This window comes from Heterodontus francisci, chromosome 29 (genome assembly GCF_036365525.1).
Source record: "Heterodontus francisci isolate sHetFra1 chromosome 29, sHetFra1.hap1, whole genome shotgun sequence".
Taxonomy (NCBI): domain Eukaryota; kingdom Metazoa; phylum Chordata; class Chondrichthyes; order Heterodontiformes; family Heterodontidae; genus Heterodontus; species Heterodontus francisci.
Window position 1 is genome coordinate 5,593,498 of NC_090399.1, and position 24,744 is coordinate 5,618,241.

Here is a 24,744-nt window from a genome sequence, read left to right on the forward strand (position 1 = left end):
CTTTTGGATGGGATGTTAAACTGGGAGGAAATTCCTTTTGGATGGGATGTTAAACTGGGAGGAACATCCTTTTGGATGGGATGTTAAACTGGGAGGAAATTCCTTTTGGATGGGATGTTAAACTGGGAGGAAATTCCTTTTGGATGGGATGTTAAACTGGGAGGAACATCCTTTTGGATGGGATGTTAAACTGGGAGGAACATCCTTTTGGATGGGATGTTAAACTGGGAGGAACATCCTTTTGGATGGGATGTTAAACTGGGAGGAAAATCCTTTTGGATGGGATGTTAAACTGGGAGGAAATTCCTTTTGGATGGGATGTTAAACTGGGAGGAACATCCTTTTGGATGGGATGTTAAACTGGGAGGAAAATCCTTTTGGATGGGATGTTAAACTGGGAGGAAATTCCTTTTGGATGGGATGTTAAACTGGGAGGAAATTCCTTTTGGATGGGATGTTAAACTGGGAGGAAATTCCTTTTGGATGGGATGTTAAACTGGGAGGAAAATCCTTTTGGATGGGATGTTAAACTGGGAGGAAATTCCTTTTGGATGGGATGTTAAACTGGGAGGAACATCCTTTTGGATGGGATGTTAAACTGGGAGGAAAATCCTTTTGGATGGGATGTTAAACTGGGAGGAAATTCCTTTTGGATGGGATGTTAAACTGGGAGGAAATTCCTTTTGGATGGGATGTTAAACTGGGAGGAAATTCCTTTTGGATGGGATGTTAAACTGGGAGGAAATTCCTTTTGGATGGGATGTTAAACTGGGAGGAAATTCCTTTTGGATGGGATGTTAAACTGGGAGGAAATTCCTTTTGGATGGGATGTTAAACTGGGAGGAACATCCTTTTGGATGGGATGTTAAACTGGGAGGAACATCCTTTTGGATGGGATGTTAAACTGGGAGGAACATCCTTTTGGATGGGATGTTAAACTGGGAGGAACATCCTTTTGGATGGGATGTTAAACTGGGAGGAACATCCTTTTGGATGGGATGTTAAACTGGGAGGAAATTCCTTTTGGATGGGATGTTAAACTGGGAGGAACATCCTTTTGGATGGGATGTTAAACTGGGAGGAAAATCCTTTTGGATGGGATGTTAAACTGGGAGGAAATTCCTTTTGGATGGGATGTTAAACTGGGAGGAACATCCTTTTGGATGGGATGTTAAACTGGGAGGAAAATCCTTTTGGATGGGATGTTAAACTGGGAGGAAATTCCTTTTGGATGGGATGTTAAACTGGGAGGAACATCCTTTTGGATGGGATGTTAAACTGGGAGGAAAATCCTTTTGGATGGGATGTTAAACTGGGAGGAAATTCCTTTTGGATGGGATGTTAAACTGGGAGGAACATCCTTTTGGATGGGATGTTAAACTGGGAGGAACATCCTTTTGGATGGGATGTTAAACTGGGAGGAACATCCTTTTGGATGGGATGTTAAACTGGGAGGAACATCCTTTTGGATGGGATGTTAAACTGGGAGGAAAATCCTTTTGGATGGGATGTTAAACTGGGAGGAACATCCTTTTGGATGGGATGTTAAACTGGGAGGAACATCCTTTTGGATGGGATGTTAAACTGGGAGGAACATCCTTTTGGATGGGATGTTAAACTGGGAGGAACATCCTTTTGGATGGGATGTTAAACTGGGAGGAACATCCTTTTGGATGGGATGTTAAACTGGGAGGAACATCCTTTTGGATGGGATGTTAAACTGGGAGGAAAATCCTTTTGGATGGGATGTTAAACTGGGAGGAAAATCCTTTTGGATGGGATGTTAAACTGGGAGGAAATTCCTTTTGGATGGGATGTTAAACTGGGAGGAACATCCTTTTGGATGGGATGTTAAACTGGGAGGAACATCCTTTTGGATGGGATGTTAAACTGGGAGGAACATCCTTTTGGATGGGATGTTAAACTGGGAGGAACATCCTTTTGGATGGGATGTTAAACTGGGAGGAACATCCTTTTGGATGGGATGTTAAACTGGGAGGAACATCCTTTTGGATGGGATGTTAAACTGGGAGGAACATCCTTTTGGATGGGATGTTAAACTGGGAGGAACATCCTTTTGGATGGGATGTTAAACTGGGAGGAAAATCCTTTTGGATGGGATGTTAAACTGGGAGGAACATCCTTTTGGATGGGATGTTAAACTGGGAGGAAAATCCTTTTGGATGGGATGTTAAACTGGGAGGAAATTCCTTTTGGATGGGATGTTAAACTGGGAGGAACATCCTTTTGGATGGGATGTTAAACTGGGAGGAAAATCCTTTTGGATGGGATGTTAAACTGGGAGGAAAATCCTTTTGGATGGGATGTTAAACTGGGAGGAACATCCTTTTGGATGGGATGTTAAACTGGGAGGAAAATCCTTTTGGATGGGATGTTAAACTGGGAGGAAAATCCTTTTGGATGGGATGTTAAACTGGGAGGAAAATCCTTTTGGATGGGATGTTAAACTGGGAGGAAAATCCTTTTGGATGGGATGTTAAACTGGGAGGAAAATCCTTTTGGATGGGATGTTAAACTGGGCAGAAAATCCTTTTGGATGGGATGTTAAACTGGGAGGAACATCCTTTTGGATGGGATGTTAAACTGGGAGGAACATCCTTTTGGATGGGATGTTAAACTGGGAGGAAAATCCTTTTGGATGGGATGTTAAACTGGGAGGAAAATCCTTTTGGATGGGATGTTAAACTGGGAGGAAAATCCTTTTGGATGGGATGTTAAACTGGGAGGAAAATCCTTTTGGATGGGATGTTAAACTGGGAGGAAAATCCTTTTGGATGGGATGTTAAACTGGGAGGAAAATCCTTTTGGATGGGATGTTAAACTGGGAGGAAAATCCTTTTGGATGGGATGTTAAACTGGGCAGAAAATCCTTTTGGATGGGATGTTAAACTGGGAGGAACATCCTTTTGGATGGGATGTTAAACTGGGCAGAAAATCCTTTTGGATGGGATGTTAAACTGGGAGGAAAATCCTTTTGGATGGGATGTTAAACTGGGCAGAAAATCCTTTTGGATGGGATGTTAAACTGGGAGGAAAATCCTTTTGGATGGGATGTTAAACTGGGCAGAAAATCCTTTTGGATGGGATGTTAAACTGGGCAGAAAATCCTTTTGGATGGGATGTTAAACTGGGCAGAAAATCCTTTTGGATGGGATGTTAAACTGGGAGGAAAATCCTTTTGGATGGGATCTTAAACTGGGAGGAAAATCCTTTTGGATGGGATCTTAAACTGGGAGGAAAATCCTTTTGGATGGGATGTTAAACTGGGAGGAAAATCCTTTTGGATGGGATCTTAAACTGGGAGGAAAATCCTTTTGGATGGGATGTTAAACTGGGAGGAACATCCTTTTGGATGGGATCTTAAACTGGGAGGAAAATCCTTTTGGATGGGATGTTAAACTGGGAGGAACATCCTTTTGGATGGGATCTTAAACTGGGAGGAAAATCCTTTTGGATGGGATGTTAAACTGGGAGGAACATCCTTTTGGATGGGATCTTAAACTGGGAGGAAAATCCTTTTGGATGGGATGTTAAACTGGGAGGAACATCCTTTTGGATGGGATCTTAAACTGGGAGGAAAATCCTTTTGGATGGGATGTTAAACTGGGAGGAACATCCTTTTGGATGGGATGTTAAACTGGGAGGAACATCCTTTTGGATGGGATGTTAAACTGGGAGGAAAATCCTTTTGGATGGGATGTTAAACTGGGAGGAACATCCTTTTGGATGGGATGTTAAACTGGGAGGAACATCCTTTTGGATGGGGTGTTAAACTGGGAGGAAAATCCTTTTGGATGGGATGTTAAACTGGGAGGAACATCCTTTTGGATGGGGTGTTAAACTGGGAGGAACATCCTTTTGGATGGGATGTTAAACTGGGAGGAACATCCTTTTGGATGGGATGTTAAACTGGGAGGAAAATCCTTTTGGATGGGATGTTAAACTGGGAGGAAAATCCTTTTGGATGGGATGTTAAACTGGGAGGAACATCCTTTTGGATGGGATGTTAAGCTGGGAGGAACATCCTTTTGGATGGGATGTTAAACTGGGAGGAAAATCCTTTTGGATGGGATGTTAAACTGGGAGGAAAATCCTTTTGGATGGGATGTTAAACTGGGAGGAAAATCCTTTTGGATGGGATGTTAAACTGGGAGGAAAATCCTTTTGGATGGGATGTTAAACTGGGAGGAAAATCCTTTTGGATGGGATGTTAAACTGGGAGGAACATCCTTTTGGATGGGATGTCAATCCGAGGCTCCGGCTTTCTCTTGTGGTCCAGGTGGATGTTTACAATCCCAGGGCACTATCTGAAGGACTGGGTATTCTCCCGGTATCCTGGGCCCAACTATTCATCCCTCAACCAACAGTCCCAGATCCTGGTAACTTCATCTCCTCTGGTGACCCACTTTGTAGACTGTTTGCCTCAATGACCCCAGTCAGATGAAAATAATCGCTGAAAACATGTCTCAGTGAGAAAACCTGATGAGAAAATGCAGCAATTATTTTGCTCATTGTGATAAGATATGTAGCCAGTGGAGAAAACCAGCGATAAAGTGCAGCTGCTCCATTCTATATATAGGAAATGTGACAGGCAGTTTTCCCATGGCAAGCTCACAATGTACAGTGAAGACTAGATCATCTGTGTTACTGATGTTAGTTGAGGGATTACATCTTGCCCTGCTCTTCAAGGTAACGGCTGTGGGATTATTTACATCCCTAGTTTAACACCATGTCTGAAAGGCAACACCTCTGACCGTGCAGCACTCCCTCAGTACTGGCACTGAGTGTGTTAGCCTGGATTAGGAGCCCACGTCTCTAGCGTATGACTCGAACCCACAAACTGTCTGACTGGGAGGCGACAGAGCTGCCCACTGAGCTGAAGAGGGAATTAACATGTGTACGGCTGATTGGGCGAGTCTTTGAGAAACGGCACATGGCGCGCAGACCTTTTGTTGCGTGGGCAAACACCGTGGCTAATTCATCCACAGCCCGATCCCGCAGATGGAAAATGAGATGAGTCACAACTCCACCACCCATCCTGACTGAAAGTTTCCCAGCCCACGGAATTGTGCCCGGAAATGTAACTGATTGTGTGTGTGTGTGAGGGGGAGCTGTACTGGGGGAGAAAAAGGTTGTTCAAACTGTGTGGGGTGGGGGTGGAAAATCTTCCCCTCTCCCCCCCCCCCCCCCCCCACCCGGGCACGGCCCCCCAGGTTCTGGCGAGGGGCTTCGGGACGTCCTGTTCCCGTAGATTTTCCACTGACTCTCTCACTGCACTTCCTCAGCTCGACTGAAAGGGTGCGAGCCAGGGTCTCGTCTTCAATACTCCCGCGATGTTGGGTGAGTGGGTGGGTCTGGGTCTGGGGAGAGGAGTGCCCTTTAACACAGGAACAGGAGGAGGCCATTCAGCCCCTCGAGACTGGTCCGCCACTCAGTCAGATCATGGCCGATCTGTATCTTCACTCCATTTGTCCGCTGTGGTCCTGTAATCTTTAATCCCCCTACCCAACAAAAATCTATCTGTTTGGGAGTTTTTAATTGGCTCCCCAACATCATCAGTTTTGGGGGTGGTGGGGGGTGAGTGTTTCAGATTTCCACTCCCGTTTGTGTGAAAAAGTGTTTCCTGACATCACCCCTGAATGGCCTGACTCTAATTTTAAGATCCGATCCCATTGTTCTCGATTCCCCTCACGAGAGGAAATAGTTTCTCTATCTCCACCCCCATCAACTCCTTTTTTAATCAACTTGAACAACTCCGTTAAATCATCTCTGAGTCTTTTATATTCAAGTAATGCAAACTTGGTCATAACTTAACCCGTTCAGCCCTGGTATCATTCTGCGTGGTCTGCTCTGCACCCACTCTAAGGCCAGTGTATCCGTCCGGAGGTGCGGGACCCAGACCGGAATGCTGTTACTCCAGATGTATTTGATCCAGAGCTCTGTACAACTGCATCAAAATCCCACCCCTTTGTATTGCAGCCCGCTTTGAGATAAAGGCCATCGTATGGGGGAAAAGGCAGGGAGCGTGGGATTAATAGAATAGCTCTACCAACGAGCTGACAATGGGGGGTGATGGACCGAATGGCCTCCCTGCTACGATTCCATAACCCTCTTTCATTTCAGTACCTGTCTGCCACGTTTAGTCATTTTTTTTAGTACAATGCTAGAAGTTGGTGTCAATGGTTTGACCTCTGACCTCCTTTGTGTTGCCAGCTCCTGTGACCTTCGACCCCGAGACTGTCAACCCCTATCTGGCAACCTCGGAGGACTGTCTGACCCTGTCGTTCAACGAGGAATGGCAGGACCTACCGCCAAACCCCAAGAGGTTCAACTCCAGGCTCTTTGCAATGGCGGCAGAGGGGTACAAGGGCGGGAGCCAGTATTGGGAGGTACTGGTGGGAAACAAACCAGACTGGGATCTGGGAGTGGTCAAGGAGACCATCGCCAGGGATGATTGGATCACGCTGAGCCCGGAGAACGGTTACTGGACCATTGGGAAACGCGGCGATTGCTATGAGACCAATGACACCACTCCCGAGCCCATCAAGGGCAAGGCAACCGCGCAAAAAATCGGCATTCACCTGCACTATGAGGATGGGACAGTTCGGTTCTACAATGCAGATGACATGACCCCAATCTACACTTTCACCGCGAAATTCACCGAGAAAATCTACCCATTCTTTAGCCCTTGGGGATCCCAGGAGAAAATGTCAATTTCCCCACTTAGTCCGTCCCCATTGTCTGACCATTGCTCACAATAAAGAGCAAAGACTGAACAATAAAGATGGACAACATGAGAAGGTCCAAAACCAATTGTCTTTCACAAAGAAGAAAGTTGGTCAGCTATTAGCTGGCAAGTGACACGGACAGCGACACTTATCCTTTGAAATGGATCTCAAGATTTGCAGCCTTGTTGACACGCTCACTGAAAAGACTCGCCGGGGGAATTTGTCTGGTGACACAAGTCGTTTGTGCAAAGTGAAACAAATGTAATGCCCTGTTCCTGTAGTCCCGTTCCCTCCCCAGCCCAGGCAATTCTTCACTGGCTTCCTCCCATTTGCAGGCTGGGGAGGGGGGTTGGGGTGAGGTTAGGGCCAAAACTAAGGGCCACTAATAGTCACTGATAAATCCGATCAAGAATTCAGGATGAAACTTCTTCACCCAGAGAGTGATGAGACTGTGGAACTCCCTAATACACAGAGTCTTTTCCTCTCTCTCACCCACTGGACCACTCTTCCAGTTTGGAGCTGGAGCTGGGCAGGAAGACTGCCCCTTGCCTTTCGCAGCAGGGCACCGCTGGCGAGCACTCCGGAGCGGGAAATATAAACAAATTGCTGGAAATACTCAGCAGGTCCGGCAGCATCTGTGGAGAGAGAAACAGAGTTAACGTTTCAGGTCTGTGACCTTTCAGTTCGAGATGTAATAGGTCTTGAGCAGAGCCAGGGAAAGGTGGGGGAGGGAAGAACAAAAGGGGAAAGTCTGTGATTAGGGTGGAGGGAAGGACAGATTAAATGAAAGAAGGGGTGATATGCTCCATTGGAACACTACAGGAGGCCGAGGACAGAGTGGGAGTGGGGCAGAGAATTAAAATGGCAGCCATCGGAAACTCAGGGTCACACCTGCAGACTGAAGACAGGAGTTAAGAAGCTCGGAGCAGGAATAGGCCATTTAGCCATTCTGGCTGATCTGGGGCCTAACTCCATTTCCCCACCTCTGCCCCATATCCCTGAATATCTTTGGTTAACAAAAAAAAAGCTCTCAATCACAGTTTTAAAATGAATAATGAATTAATCTGTTTGTGGAAGAGGTTCCAAACTCTCCCCATCTTTGTGTGAAGAAGTTTTTCCGGATTCCACTCCTGAATGGTCTGCCCATTGGGAGGTGGGAGCCCTGACTGCTCACCCCTCACTCCCACCAGCGAGTGATCCTTTGCCCTAACATAACTGCTGCTTATTTGCAGAAAGGTTAATGGGACAGACCAACGCAGGTGTCATTGTTTTGCTTTATGTTGCCAACTGCGAAACATACCTGACAACCAATTTTACCTGCAGCGCCTGTGGAAGAGTCTGTCACTCTAGAATTGGCCTTTATAGCCACTCCAGGCGCTGCTCCACAAACCATTGACCACCTCCAGGCGCTTACCCATTGTCTCCCGAGACAAGGAGGCCGAAGAGAAGAGAGATGTTGCATTGTGTGTTATGCACAGCTCAAAGCTCCAAGTGAGCTCTGACTAAGTTTAGAAATGTGGTATTTTCTAAGCCCGGGAAGACACCTTTCAGCCCTGCTTGCCTCTGGCTGAATTTGAGCTCCTTTGGGGACCTAATTGCAAAAGAGATTGCCAAATTTCTACCCTTCTTAACACACCTGCAATCTTTAGTTGTATGTACTGCCTTTGATGCCCTAGTTTCCAATAAAAAGATCAATCTCTCACACTGTCCATTCAGCCCCCCCAGCATGGTCCTCATCTCCCTTAACCCCAAGGGACGCACACTAGAAAGGATCTTGTGGACAACTATTTTAGCCAATCACCGGCTGGACCAGTAAAGCACTATCCGGTCCTGCTAAAACTGCTCACTCTTCCAGAGTGATCACCCCCGGCCTACTTTTCTCTATTGCAGACTATCTTCTTCCATCCTTTTCCCCTTTACCTTGACCTCCTACAGTAAGTGTGAGCAGTTCATGGACTTCTTTGTCGTGACAATCAAGACTATGCGATCAGCTGTTTCTGCCGCATCCCTCCCTCCCACTGTCCCACCTGGCCAAGCTTCCTGGAATGCTCCCCCCTGCCTTAGCCCTGATCTTGCATCTTTCTCCAGTTGCTCTTCTATCTTCTCTCAATCCCTCTCTGAGCTCATCTTGTCCATGGGACCCACCTCCTGTTCCCTCGATCCAATTCCCACTAAACTGCTGACCACCCAACTTCCCCTCCTGGTCCCCCATGTTAGCCCAGTTTGTAACCCGTTCTCTCTCTTCAGGTGTTGTCCCTCTCTCCTTTAAATCTGTCATCATCATCCTTCTCTGCTAAAAACCAACCCTTGATCCCACCACCCTTGCAAACTGCCATCCCATCTCCAACCTCCCTTTCCTCTCCAACGTCGTTGAATGTGTTGTCACTTCCCAAATCCCTTCTCATCTTTTCCGGAACTCCATGCTTGAATCCCTCCAATCAGGTTTCTGCCCCTGTCATAGTAACAAAATGGTTCTTATCCAATCAGAAATGACATCCCACTACGTGACTGTAACAAAGGTAAACTTTCCCTCCTCGTCCTTCTCGACCTGTCTGCAGTCATTGACAGAGGTTGACCACACCATCCTCCTCCAACACCTCTGCCCTGTGGTCCAGCTGGGTGCGACTGCTCTCACCCACTTCCATTCTTATCTCTCTATTCATAGCCAGAGATTCACCTGCAATGGCGTCTCTTCCTGCTCCTGCACCGTTACCTGTGGGGTCCCCCAAAGATTTATCCTTGACCCCCTGTTATTCTCTCCCCAGCAACAGTCTGAGATTAAGCCAGTCTGTTTGTAACCTTGGTGTCACATATTGAGTTGGGCTTCCGACCTCCTATTTGTGCCATCACTAAGTCTGCCTATTTCCACCTCCGTAACATTGTCCGACTTCACCCCGTCTCAACTCATCTGCTGAAACCCGCATTCATACCTTTGTTACATCTGGACTTGACTAATCCAGTTCACTCCTCGCAGCTCTCCCGCATTCTATTCTTCAATAACTTCAGGCCATCCAATACTCTGCTACCCGTGACATAACACACACCAAGTCCCGTTCCCCTATCACCCCTGAACTCACTGACCTACATTAACACACACCAAGTCCCGTTCCCCTATCACCCCTGAACTCACTGACCTACATTAACACACACCAAGTCCCGTTCCCCTATCACCCCTGAACTCACTGACCTACATTAACACACACCAAGTCCCGTTCCCCTATCATCCCCTGTACTCACTGACCTACATTAACACACACCAAGTCCCATTCCCCTATCACCCCTGTGCTCACTGACCGACATTAACACACACCAAGTCCCGTTCCCCTATCACCCCCTGTGTTCACTGACCTACATTAACACACACCAAGTTCCATTCCCCTATCACCCCTGTGCTCACTGACCGACATTAACACACACCAAGTCCCGTTCCCCTATCACCCCCTGTGTTCACTGACCTACATTAACACACACCAAGTTCCATTCCCCTATCACCCCCTGTACTCACTGACCGACATTAACTCACACCAAGTCCCGTTCCCCTATCACCCCCTGTACTCACTGACCTACATTAACACACACCAAGTCCCGTTTCCCTATCACCCCCTGTACTCACTGACCGACATTAACACACACCAAGTCCCATTCCCCTATCACCCCTGAACTCAGTCACCTACATTACCACACACCAAGTCCCATTCCCCTATCACCCCTGTACTCACTGACCTACATTAACACACACCAAGTCCCGTTCCCCTATCACCCCTGTACTCACTGACCTACATTAACTCACACCAAGTCTCATTCCTCTATCACCCCTGGACTCACTGACCTACATTAACACACACCAAGTCCCGTTCCCCTATCACCCCTGTACTCACTGACCTACATTAACACACACCAAGTCCCGTTCCCCTATCATCCCCTGTACTCACTGACCTACATTAACACACACCACGTCCCGTTTCCCTATCACCCCCTGTACTCAGTCACCTACATTAACACACACCAAGTCCCGTTCCTCTATCACCCCTGTACTCAGTCACCTATATTAACACACACCAAGTCCCGTTTCCCTATCACCCCTGCACTCACTGACCTACATTAACACACACCAAATCCCATTCCCCTATCACCCCCTGTACTCACTGACCGACATTAACACACACCAAGTCCCATTCCCCTATCACCCCCTGTACTCACTGACCTGCATTAACTCACACCAAGTCCCATTCCCCTGTCACCCCTGTACTCACTGACCTACATTAACACACACCAAGTCCCATTCCCCTATCACCCCCTGTACTCACTGACCTACATTAACGCACACCAAGTCTCATTCCTCTATCACCCCTGGACTCACTGACCTACATTAACACACACCAAGTCCCGTTCCCCTATCACCCCTGTACTCACTGACCTACATTAACACACACCAAGTCCCGTTCCCCTATCATCCCCTGTACTCACTGACCTACATTAACACACACCAAGTCCCGTTTCCCTATCACCCCCTGTACTCAGTCACCTACATTAACACACACCAAGTCCCGTTCCTCTATCACCCCTGTACTCAGTCACCTATATTAACACACACCAAGTCCCGTTTCCCTATCACCCCTGCACTCACTGACCTACATTAACACACACCAAATCCCATTCCCCTATCACCCCCTGTACTCACTGACCGACATTAACACACACCAAGTCCCATTCCCCTGTCACCCCCTGTACTCACTGACCTACATTAACACACACCAAGTCCCGTTCCCCTTTCACCCCCTGTACTCACTGACCTACATTAACACACACCAAGTCCCGTTTCCCTATCACCCCCTGTACTCAATGACCTACATTAACACACACCAAGCCCCGTTCCCCTATCACCCCCTGTACTCACTGACCTGCATTAACTCACACCAAGTCCCATTCCCCTGTCACCCCCTGTACTCACTGACCTACATTAACACACACCAAGTCCCGTTCCCCTTTCACCCCCTGTACTCACTGACCTACATTAACACACACCAAGTCCCGTTCCTCTATCACCCCTGTACTCAGTCACCTATATTAACACACACCAAGTCCCGTTTCCCTATCACCCCTGCACTCACTGACCTACATTAACACACACCAAATCCCATTCCCCTATCACCCCCTGTACTCACTGACCGACATTAACACACACCAAGTCCCATTCCCCTATCACCCCCTGTACTCACTGACCTGCATTAACTCACACCAAGTCCCATTCCCCTGTCACCCCCTGTACTCACTGACCTACATTAACACACACCAAGTCCCGTTCCCCTTTCACCCCCTGTACTCACTGACCTACATTAACACACACCAAGTCCCGTTTCCCTATCACCCCCTGTACTCAATGACCTACATTAACACACACCAAGCCCCGTTCCCCTATCACCCCCTGTACTCACTGACCTACATTAACACACACCAAGTCCCGTTTCCCTATCACCCCCTGTACTCAATGACCTACATTAACACACACCAAGCCCCGTTCCCCTATCACCCCCTGTACTCATTGACCTACATTAACACACACCAAGCCCCGTTCCCCTATCACCCCCTGTACTCACTGACCTACATTAACACACACCAAGTCCCGTTTCCCTATCACCCCCTGTACTCAATGACCTACATTAACACACACCAAGCCCCGTTCCCCCATCACCCCCTGTACTCACTGACCTACATTAACACACGCCAAGTCCCATTCCCCTTTCACCCCCTGTACTCATTGACCTACATTAACACACACCAAGTCCCGTTCCCCTATCACCCCCTGTACTCACTGACCTACATTAACACACACCAAGTCCCGTTCCCCTTTCACCCCCTGTACTCATTGACCTACATTAACACACACCAAGTCCCATTCCCCTATCACCCCTGTACTCACTGACCTACATTAACACACACCAAGTCCCATTCCCCTATCACCCCCTGTACTCACTGACCTGCATTAACACACACCAAGTCCTGTTCCCCATCACCCCCTGTACTCACTGACCTACATTAACACACACCAAGTCCCGTTCCCCTATCACCCCCTGTACTCACTGACCTACATTAACACACACCAAGTCCCGTTCCCCTATCATCCCCTGTACTCACTGACCAACATTAACACACACCAAGTCCCATTCCCCTATCACCCCCTGTACTCACTGACCTGCATTAACACACACCAAGTCCTGTTCCCCATCACCCCCTGTACTCACTGACCTACATTAACACACACCAAGTCCCGTTCCCCTATCACCCCCTGTACTCACTGACCTACATTAACACACACCAAGTCCCGTTCCCCTATCACCCCTGTACTCACTGACCTACATTAACACACACCAAGTCCCATTCCCCTATCACCCCCTGTACTCACTGACCTGCATTAACACACACCAAGTCCTGTTCCCCATCACCCCCTGTACTCACTGACCTACATTAACACACACCAAGTCCCGTTCCCCTATCACCCCCTGTACTCACTGACCTACATTAACACACACCAAGTCCCGTTCCCCTATCACCCCCTGTACTCACTGACCTACATTAACACACACCAAGTCCCGTTCCCCTATCATCCCCTGTACTCACTGACCAACATTAACACACACCAAGTCCCGTTCCCCTATCATCCCCTGTACTCACTGACCTACATTAACACACACCAAGTCCTGTTCCCCTATCATCCCCTGTACTCACTGACCTACATTAACTCACACCAAGTCCCGTTCCCCTATCACCCCCTGTACTCACTGACCTACATTAACACACACCAAGTCCCATTCCCCTATCAATGTGATATTTTGCTTTATAATGCCCCGTCATGTGCCTTGGGATGTTTTATTATGTTAAAAGTGCTATCAAAATACAAGTTGTTATTGTTCTAATCATGGTATAAATGTTAATGCAAAGTGTTAATAAAATATCAAGGAATTGCTTTCTGTGGCGCAGTCATTGAAAGACAGCAGCTAGTTCAGATCATGCATTATCCAGGAGCAGATTAATCTCCGGGCCACGACTGTGAGCAAAAACCTAGGGAGAAAAATAAATCAGGGGCACTTAAAGATTCGCCTACTCTCAACACTTGTTCACTAGTTAGAACGATATTGGAGATGAAGATTCTGTTTTCTTTCTGATTGGCTGTGGGAAGGTAGGATGCCGTGAGGATGGATGTGGTGGATGACCAATGGCAGGAGAGATGTTCTGGGGGGGGGGGGAGGGGGAGGAAGGAGGCGGGACTGTAGAGGTGAGAGGTCATGTAATGAAACCTCCAACCAGAGCTGTCAACCCCGATGCCTTAATGACATTGTATACTGTATTGTCCACATTGTCCAATAGCCTCTGACTCCGGATGTGTGGGACCATTCTGTATCCTCATTCTCCAACCCACAATCCTATCCACTGAGACTCCCCACCACACTGACAGTGGTGCTCGCAGTGTTAACCCATGTATTAGTTGTAAAAGAAAGGAAGAACTTGCATTTCTATAGCGCCTTTCAGCACCTCAGGATCCCCCAAAGCACTTCACAGACAATGAAGTACATTTGAAGTGTCATAGTATTCATTTAAGAGACAGACGGAGGCCATTCGCCCATCGGGTCCATGCCAGCTCTCTGTAGAGCAATCCAGTCATTCCCATTCCCCCGATCTATCCCCGTAGCTCTGTAAGTTTATTTTCCTCAAGTGCCCATCCAGTTTCCTTTTAAAATGATTGATTGTCTCTGCTTCCACCATCCTCGTGGGCAGCGTGTTCCAGAGCATTACCACTCGCTGTGTAAAAAAAACTTCTTCCTCGCATTCCTCCCTACCTATCTTGCCCAAGACCTTCAATCTCTGCCCCCTAGTCCTTATACCATCAGTTAATGGGAGCAGTTTTTCCATTGTCCACCTTATCTAAACTTGTCAGAATCTTGTACACCTCGATCAAATCTCCGCTCTATCTCCTTTGCTCCAAGGAGAACAACCCCAGCTTCTCCAATCTCGCCTTTTGTCACAATTCCCCCATCCCTGGAACCATTCTGGCAAATCTCCTCTGCACCCTCTCAATGACCCTCACATCCTTCCTAAAATATGGTGACCAGAACTGGATGCAATCCTCCAGTTGGGGCCTAATCAGAGCTTTACAAAGATTCAGCATAACTTTCCTGTTTTTGTACTCAATGTCTTTATTTATTGAATCCCAATATGCTTTTCTGATCACACCACACTCTCAATATGCTTCAAAGATCTATGCACGTGCCAATTTGTACAGAGGCCCCATAAACAGCAATGTGATAATGACCAGATAATCTGTTTTTAGTGATGTTTGTTAAGGGATAAATATTGACCAGGACACTGGGGAGATCTCCCCCCTGCTTTTCTTCCAGTAGTGGATGTGGGATCTTTTACATCCGTTTGAGAAGGCAGACCGGGTCTCATCCGAAAGACAACTCCTCCAACAGTGCAGCCCTCCATCAGTCCTGCACTGGGAGTGTCAGCTGGGATTATGGGCTCAGGTCTCCGGAGTGGGCCTTGAACCCACAGCCTTCTGACCCTGAGGCTGATGGACTCTGCTGACATAGAAGGAAGCAGCTGATTGGCTGTTGAGACATCCTGACCACATGAATGGCCATAAAGGCCACATGTTGGTTCGTTCTCTGAGTTTAAGCAGGTTCGTTCTGACCAGCTTTCAAGGCAAAACCTACTTCTTGCAATCGAGGAACTGATGCATATTTTTAAAAGAAGGAACGTCAGCTTAAAACAACTTTCCAGTCTTTCTTTCTTTGGCCCCCTTGTCTTGAGAGACAATGGGTAAGTACCTGGAGGTGGTCAGTGGTGTGTGAAGCAGCGCCTGGAGTGGCTATAAAGGCCAATTCTAGAGTGACAGGCTCTTCCACAGGCGCTGCAGATAAAATTGGTTGTCGGGGCTGTTACACAGTTGGCTCTCCCCTTGCACTTCTGAAATTTCTTCTGAAATTTTCAAGTAAAGTTGGGGAAATGTGAAAGGACTGGGTAAAGGAAGATTGTATGTTTTTAAGATCCAGGCACTATGACACAGATAAACTCGTCTTCAATGAAATAAATGGGGAAAAAAATCATGAACAGTTGATTGAATTTCTGAATGACGATCGTAGCTACTATAGGTCTTATACTGGGACACTAGAGGTTGACATTTGGCCCTGTATCTACTTCCAACTCTGCAACATCACCCATTTCTGAGCTTTACTCACCTGCTGCTGAAACCAGTGTTTCCAATTCTACCTTCCCATAAATCAAGAAATAAACTTTTAAAAATCAAGAGCACTGGCAGAAAATTCATGAGTTTTTGTTATGTTTTGTATTCAAGCATAAACCAGCATAGACAGTTGACAATTTATAAAAAATCCTACATGTTATTTCTTCGAGGATAAAACCACACTCACGTGGCCAAGATTAATGCATTAATATATTAAAAATACATTTATCTATACTGCAGTAACTTTTAGCACCTCCAGTGCTGTGTTATTCCTGCTGTGACAGCTGAGTTAATACAAAAATATGAATAATAACTGACCAATAAAGACAATTGCAATATCTTCTGTATCACTATATATACACACTCCCACCCATAAAGACTGCAATGATCAGTTTTAATCATTAAGTTCATTTGCAATATCTTCAAATAATTTGATATTAACAAATGGACATTATCATGTAGAATAAGAGACATTTCGTCAGCTGTCTAGTTATGTTGCTCTTTTACCACCAATAAACAATAGTTTGCAATTCTGCACTACTCCATCAGGGAGACACTTCAAAGTGTCTTTTTTTATATAATCATCCTCAGGATGTGGGTGTCACTGCCCAGGCCAGCATTTATTGTCCATCCCTAATTGCCCTTGAGAAGGTGATGGTGAGCTGCCTTCTTGAACCACTGCAGTCCATGTGGGGTAGGTACACCCACAGTGCTGTTAGGAAGCGAGTTCCAGGATTTTGACCCAGCGACAGTGAAGGAACAGCGATATAGTTCCAAGTCAGAATGGTTTGTAGCTTGGAGGGGAACTCGCAGGTCCACGAATGTCCTTTCGGGAAAGAACTCCCGTGTCCTGGATGTTGATCCCTTCTGTCTCACTTTCACATCCAAACAACACAAACAATTCAGTTCTGATGCTGACAGGGATCACAAATATTCCACATCATCATAAGATAGCTCACTGATGTGAACATCACCAGTGAGAATCAGATCCTCTAATTTAAATCACATTTGCTTTCCTAATATCGGGCAGTTCTATCTGCCTTTTAGTTCAAACAAACAAACCTGAATCAGGGGAAGGAAATCTATTTCAATTTGTAGATGTTGAGGGTTTTTTAAAACAACTGTTTAAACACTCAGGCAGGAACACTGCAGCTTCTGCTCTTAGGGTGGCGCAGTGGTTAGCACCGCAGCCTCACAGCTCCAGGGACCCGGGTTCAATTCCGGGTACTGCCTGTGTGGAGTTTGCAAGTTCTCCCTGTGTCTGCGTGGGTTTTCTCCGGGTGCTCCGGTTTCCTCCCACAAGCCAAAAGACTTGCAGGTTGATAGGTAAATTGGCCATTATAAATTGTCACTAGTATAGGTAGGTGGTAGGGGAATATAGGGATAGGTGGGGATGTTTGTTGGGAATATGGGATTAGTATAAAATGGGTGGTTGATGTTCGGCACAGACTCGGTGGGCCGAAGGGCCTGTTTCAGTGCTGTATCTCTAATCTTAACAGTTAAACTTACTGCTAAGAGCAGTGGACCATACACACAGCAAGCAGCTGCATTTTACACAGGTAGTTAACAATGTGGATTCCTTCACACTCGAAAGTCAGCACCACTGCGAGACCTGTCCACTATCGCTGCTGCAGTTGGACATTCTTATGATAATTTTACAAGATAACTATCAGAAGAGAAAAAATTTGCAGGGTTACGGGGAAAAGGCAGGGGAGTGGGACCAGGTGAGTTGCTCTCGCAAGGAGCTGGCACGGACACAATGGGCTGAATGGCCTCCTTCTGTGCTGTAGCCATCCTCTGATTCTATGACGACCCCCTGCTCATGGTGATGCACCAAGTGCTAAGCCCAGAACCACATCGGCTGTGATCATGGAGAGGAGCTTGAAACTGGGAGGAGGATAAGAGCAGGAATATTAGTGTAAACTGAGAGTATCCAAGCAGCTCCCCGAGCAAACGTCAGTGAGATTTCACATCCCTTTCACAAGACCCTGATGAGGTTGGGTTTGACTGTGAAATTAACGGCCTCCCATCTCCCACTTTCCATAAACATCAGCTCATCCAAAACTCTGCTACCTGTATCCTAACTCGCACCGAGTCCCGTTCATCCATCACCCCTCTACTCACTGGCCTCCCTGTCCGTCAACGCCTAAACTTTCAAATCCTCAGTGCTTTCAAATCCTTCCCCCTCCCTATCTCTATAACTTCCTCCAGGCCTACAACCAGCCACATAAATACTGTGGCTACAAGAGCAGGTCAGAGGTTGGGAATCCTGCGGGAGTAACTCACCTCCTGACTCCCCAAAGCCTGTCCACCATCTACAAGGCACAAGTCAGGAGTGTGATGGAATACTCTCCACTTGCCTGGATGGGTGCAGCTCCAACAACACTCAAGAAGCTCAACACCATCCAGGACAAAGCAGCCCACTAGATTCCACCCCATCTACAAATATTCACTCCCTCCACCACCGACGCACAGTGGCAGCAGTGTGTACTATCTACAAGATGCACTGCAGCAACACACCAAGGCTCCTTAGACAGCACCTTCCAAACCCACGACCTCTACCAACTAGAAGGACAAGGGCAGCAGATACATGGGAACACCACCCAAGTTCCCCTCCGAGTCACACACCATCCTGACGGGGAAGGGGGCACAGGGAAGGGGGCACGGGGATGGGGGCACGGGGAGGGGGCATGGGGATGGGGCACTGAGAAAGGGGCACGGGGATGGGGGCACGGGGAAGGGGGCATGGGGAAGGGGGCACGGGGAGGGGGCATGGGGAGGGGGCATGGGGAAGGGGGCATGGGGATGGGGGCATGGGGAGGGGGGCACGGGGAGGGGTTACAGGGAAGGGGATACGGGGAAGGGGGCACGGGGTAGGGGGCACGGGAAGGGGGCACGGGGAGGGGGCATGGGGAAGGGGGCACGGGGAGGGGGCATGGGGAAGGGGGCACGGGGAAGGGGGCATAGCCAGGTATTTAAAGTAGTCAACCAGAGAGGAAAGACCATTATGAAAAATGCAGTTAAACGTCTCACCCACAGGACAGTACCTCTGACAGTGCAGCACTCCCTCAATACATTCCAACATTCCAATAGTGACTATATGTTATTGGTTGTGAGCATTTTGGGACATTCTATGGTTGAGTGAGGCACTGCACGATTGCAAATCTTTCTTCCAGTACTGCACTCGGAGTCTCTGGAGTGGGGCTTAAAGCCATAACCTGCTGCCCCAGAGAGAGATACCAACTGAGCAATGGCTGGTACCTCAATGGGTAAATTTAACCCAACACATCATGCAGGAAACTCATGGGATTGGGTAGAATGCTGGTTATACATCCCGGGAGGACAGAAAAGTGGCAAATGGAAATCAGTCTAGAGAATTGTGATGTAATACATTTGGGAGGCTCAACACTGCAAGGGAATACACAATAGATGGTAGGATACTGGGAAGTGTAGAGGAACAGAGGGACCTTGGAATGCATATCCACAGATCACTGAAGGTGGCTGGACAGGTAGATAAGGTGGTAAAGAAGGCTAACTTTTCTTTATTGGCTGAAGCCTCGAGTATAAAAGCAGGGGGGTTATCAAAGAATCATAAAATGGTTACAGCACAGAAGGAGGCCATTCAGCCTGTCGTGTCTGTGCCAGCTCTCTGTAAGAGCTACTCACTTTGTCCCACTTCCTGCCTTTTCCCCATAGCCTGGCAAACATTTTCTCTTCAGGTAATTATCCGATTCTCTTTTGAAAGCCACAACCGAATCTGCCCCCACCAAACCCTCAGGCAATGCATTCCATACATATACTGAAACCGGATAGAACACAGATAAAGTACTGTGTACAGTTCTGGTCACTGCCTTACAGGACAGGTGTGATTGCACTAGAAAGGGCACAGAGGAGATTGACAAGGATGTTGCCAGGACTGGAGAATTTGAGCTGTCATCTGAAAGCACAGCGTTAGTTTTCACTTGCACGCTGATAACATTCAGCTCTACCTCTCCACTCCTCCACTGTTGTTAAATTATCAGACTGCTTATCCGACATCCAGTACTGGATGAGCAGAAATTTCCTTCAATTAAATATTGGGAAGAGTGAAACCAGTGTTTTGAGTCCCTGCTGCAAACTCTGTTCCCTAGCTACCGACTCCGTCCCTCTCCCTGGCAACAGTTTGAGATTAAACCAGTCTGTTCACAACCTTGCTGTCACACTTGACCCTGAGATGAGCTTCTGACCTCATATTTGTGTCATCGCTAAGTCCGCCTATTTCCACCTTCATAACCTCACCCGACTTCACCCCGTCTCGGCTCATCTACTGCTGAAACCCTCATTCATACCGTTGTCACCTCCAGACTTGTCTATTCCAACACACTCCTGGCTGACCTCCCACATTCTACTCTCTGTAAACTTGAGGTCATCCAGAACTCTGCTGTCTGTGTTTTAACTCACACCAAGTCCTGTTTCCCTCTCACCCCCTGTGCTCTCTGACCGACATCGGCTCCCGAAACAAGCAATGTCTTGATTTTAAATTTGCATCTTTGTTTTCAAATCCCTCCATGGCCTCACCCCTCCCTATCTGTATAATCTCCTCCAGCCTCCCACAACCCTCTGAGATCTCTGCACTCCTCTCATTCTGGCCTCTTGTCCATCCCTGATTTTAGCCTAGGCCCCAGGCTTTGCATCACCCTCCCTACACCTCTCCCCCCTCGCTTTCCCCCTTTTATACACTCCTTAAAACCGACATCTTTGACCAAGCTTTTGGTCGTCTGACCTACTATGTGTCTCAGTGTCATGCTTTGTTCTTTAACAATCCTGTGGAATGTTTTATTAAATGAAAGGTGATACATAAATATAAGTTGGTGTTGAGTAAAGATTGGACATGTGAGCATAAGAAATACTGAAATGTTGTTTCTACAGCTTGTGGAAAGTTACCAAGAAGTCATTTGTGCACAACATAATGAAATCACTGAAAAAGAGAACAGATAAGGATATGTCAGTGGAGACCTTAAGACAGTACATCACTGACAAAGAGAATTGATAAGGGTATGTAAGTGGAGACCTTAAGACAGTACATCACTGACAAAGAGAATTGATAAGGGTATGTAAGTGGAGACCTTAAGACAGTACATCACTGACAAAGAGAATTGATAAGGGTATGTAAGTGGAGACCTTAAGACAGTACATCACTGACAAAGAGAATTGATAAGGGTATGTAAGTGGAGACCTTAAGACAGTACATCACTGACAAAGAGAATTGATAAGGGTATGTAAGTACAGACCTTGGGACAGTACATCACTGACAAAGAGAATTGATAAGGGTATGTAAGTGGAGACCTTGGGACAGTACATCACTTAAAAATTGTGCTTAGGCAGATAAAAGAGAAACAGCAAGAGTTGGAACAAAGGATGTAGTGAATAAGAAACTGCCCCACGAAGATAAAGGCTGACAGCTGCAAGTTAAAACACATAATGGAGAGCCAAATAAGGTAAAACAAAAACAAGAGTTAGGGGCTAGAAAGTTAGAGTAGGGGGAGAAGTAAACAGAGGAGGAGACTGTAGCAACCATAGGATAGGTTAGTGTCATAATATGTTATAACCAATAATGTAAAATAAAGGCGTGGACAAATGAATTTGTATTGTATAAACATGAACTGAATATGTTGATCGGTGTGCCTGCTTGTAGGACACCCAATCTTGCAAGAACGTTAAATAAACTTACTTCTTCAGAGTTTGACTTGGTGTAAATTATTATTAAGTGGGCTACGTTTCTCACAACTGGGGGCTCGTCCGGGATCTATTCATCATTGCCGGGTCCGTGGCCGACGACAGACGAGAAGACGCGTCCCGTTACTTTAAAAACGGTCTCGTTTCTCTCGTTGGTAGCGGACCCGAGTATTGACTGAAAAAGATCCTAGGGAAGTCACTCTGAACGAGTATTTAGTGCGGCAGGTACACACGTGAAGTCAGGCAACTCCGTGCACGGACCAAGGTAAGAAAAACGACTTTGAAGTATTATCTTGGTGACTTATGGTTAACTGTAGGATAAGACCTTCTAAGTACCAAAAGTCCTTGAGGAGTGAATTTTACAGTCCTGCAGTATAAGACCCTTCAGTTAGGAGGTGAATACTGTGGGGCAGTATAAGACCCTTCAGCTAGGAGGTGAGTACTGTATGGTATAAGACCCTTCAGCGAGGAGGTGAATACTGTCGGGTATAAGACCCTTCAGTTAGGAGGTGAATACCGTAAGGTATAAGACCCTTCAGCTAGGAGGTGAATACCGTAGGGTACAAGACCCTTCAGTTAGGAGGTGAATACTGTGGGGCAGTATAAGACCCTTCAGCTAGGAGGTGAGTACTGTATGGTATAAGACCCTTCAGTTAGGAGGTGAATACCGTAAGGTATAAGACCCTTCAGCTAGGAGGTGAATACCGTAGGGTACAAGACCCTTCAGTTAGGAGGTGAATACTGTGGGGCAGTATAAGACCCTTCAGTTAGGAGGTGAATACCGTAAGGTATAAGACCCTTCAGCTAGGAGGTGAATACCGTAGGGTACAAGACCCTTCAGTTAGGAGGTGAATACTGTGGGGCAGTATAAGACCCTTCAGTTAGGAGGTGAATACTGTGGGGCAGTATAAGACCCTTCAGCTAGGAGGTGAATACTGGTTAACTGTAGGATAAGACCTTCTCAGTACTGCAGTATAAGACCCTTCAGCTAGGAGGTGAGTACCGTAGGGTACAAGACCCTTCAGTTAGGAGGTGAATACTGTGGGGCAGTATAAGACCCTTCAGTTAGGAGGTGAATACTGTGGAGCAGTATAAGACCCTTCAGCTAGGAGGTGAATACCGTAAGGTATAAGACCCTTCAGTTAGGAGGTGAATACTGGTTAACTGTAGGATAAGACCTTCTCAGTACTGCAGTATAAGACCCTTCAGCTAGGAGGTGAGTACCGTAGGGTACAAGACCCTTCAGTTAGGAGGTGAATACTGTGGGACAGTATAAGACCCTTCAGTTAGGAGGTGAATACCGTAGGGTATAAGACCCTTCAGCTAGGAGGTGAATACCATAGGGTATAAGACCCTTCAGTTAGGAGGTGAATACCGTAAGGTATAAGACCCTTCAGCTAGGAGGTGAATACCGTAGGGTACAAGACCCTTCAGTTAGGAGGTGAATACTGTGGGACAGTACAAGACCCTTCAGTTAGGAGGTGAATACTGTCGGGTATAAGACCCTTCAGTTAGGAGGTGAATACCGTAAGGTATAAGACACTTCAGCTAGGAGGTGAATACCGCAGGGTACAAGACCCTTCAGTTAACCATGGGAAATAAATCGTCTAAAAAGGAAGACGATGGGAGACAAGGAAAGTCTGCCGGCAACATCCCTCCAGAAAGTCCATTGGGACGGATGTTGGAGTATTGGGATTTAGAGTCAAAAACCAAGGAGAAAAAGACCCAAATATGATCTAAGGACAGCAAGAAGGACCACCCCTAAACCCGACGATAACGACGACGATAGAGACAGAGAGTCTCCTAAGACAATGATGTCCTTGAGAGAGGTACCAATAGGAAATAATGAAATTGGATTTGTTAGTGCACCATTAACGTCAGGAGAGGTAAGAGTGTTTAAAAAGGAAATGAAAGTCCTCGTAGAAGACCCCTGAAAATTTGGGAAAGAGAAAACCCTCCCGGGGTAGGGGGAAACGAACCAGCCAAACAAAAATACCCTAATCAAGACCCGCAGTGGCAGAACAATAATATCGGCCATAGGGGCCAGATGAAAGACCTTAGAAATCTGATAGTAAAAGGCATTGTTGTAAACAAGTAGTTGAAGCCCCTGCAAAACTTATGCCTTTACAGAGTTACCGCAGGCTCCTCTTATGGCACAAGCAGGCGACGTATTGAGTGCGACCCCTCTGGGTGTTGAAGGCTGTTTCTAGACAAATAGAGACCATTAAAGGCACCTAGGTGGGATCAAGGGATTGATTTTTAAAAATGTTTTGAAGAATCAAAAGGGGAGACTGTGAGAACAGAATTTAGATTTTAGAATTTTTAAGAACAGAATTACATGGGAACATTTAAGATGAAACAATTAATCAGTCATGTATTGCTAACAAGCTATCTGACTTCATAACTTCAGGGCTGCAGAGGCAACTTGGCCTTGCAGCTGGTACAGCGAGAGAGAGAGAGAGAGAGACATTGTACTTCAACAGCACTCTTCTTGTCACCCAGACATGACAATCCTAGGGAAAAGTTAGAATGAAAAACATACCGACCAGGCTAATACACGCCCCTTGTTAGAGGGTGGCTCAGCCTACCCTGAAACAATTAATCAGTCATGTACTGCTAACAAGCTAGCTTCAGTGCTGTAGGGAGGGACAGCTTATCAGAAATGACTTCATAACTTCAGGGCTGCTGAGGCAGCTTGGCCTTGCAGCTGGTACAGCGAGAGAGAGAGAGAGAGAGAGAGAGAGACATTATACTTCAACAGCACTCTTCTTATCACCCAGACATGACAAAGTTAGAATGAAAAACATACCGACCAGGCTAATACACGCCCCCTTGTTAGAGGGTGGCTCAGCCTACCCTTCTGATTCAGCAGTTGCTGAGTTTTTTATATTTGCTTTTATATTATACTGTTTAAATGTTATTTGAGTAAATGGATCCACATAATCCTAGTGAATATATATATAATCATATATAAGTTGATCAGTAGAGAGAGAAGGTTATCATAGAATGATAAAAGGGGGGAATGTGGAAGTGAGCAGA

General features: G+C 46.7%; 1 protein-coding gene across 1 annotated transcript in view; it reads left to right on the forward strand.

Moving 5' to 3' along the window:
- LOC137346090 (butyrophilin subfamily 3 member A1-like) overlaps window positions 1-12,409 on the forward strand; it is a 51,493-nt gene extending 39,084 nt beyond the window's left edge. The window contains exon 12 of the mRNA XM_068009386.1: window positions 6,235-12,409. Within this exon, the coding sequence (XP_067865487.1) occupies window positions 6,235-6,782 (548 nt within the window). The 3' untranslated portion in view covers window positions 6,783-12,409. The remainder of the gene's footprint in view (window positions 1-6,234) is intronic.
- The last annotated feature ends 12,335 nt before the right edge of the window (window positions 12,410-24,744 follow it).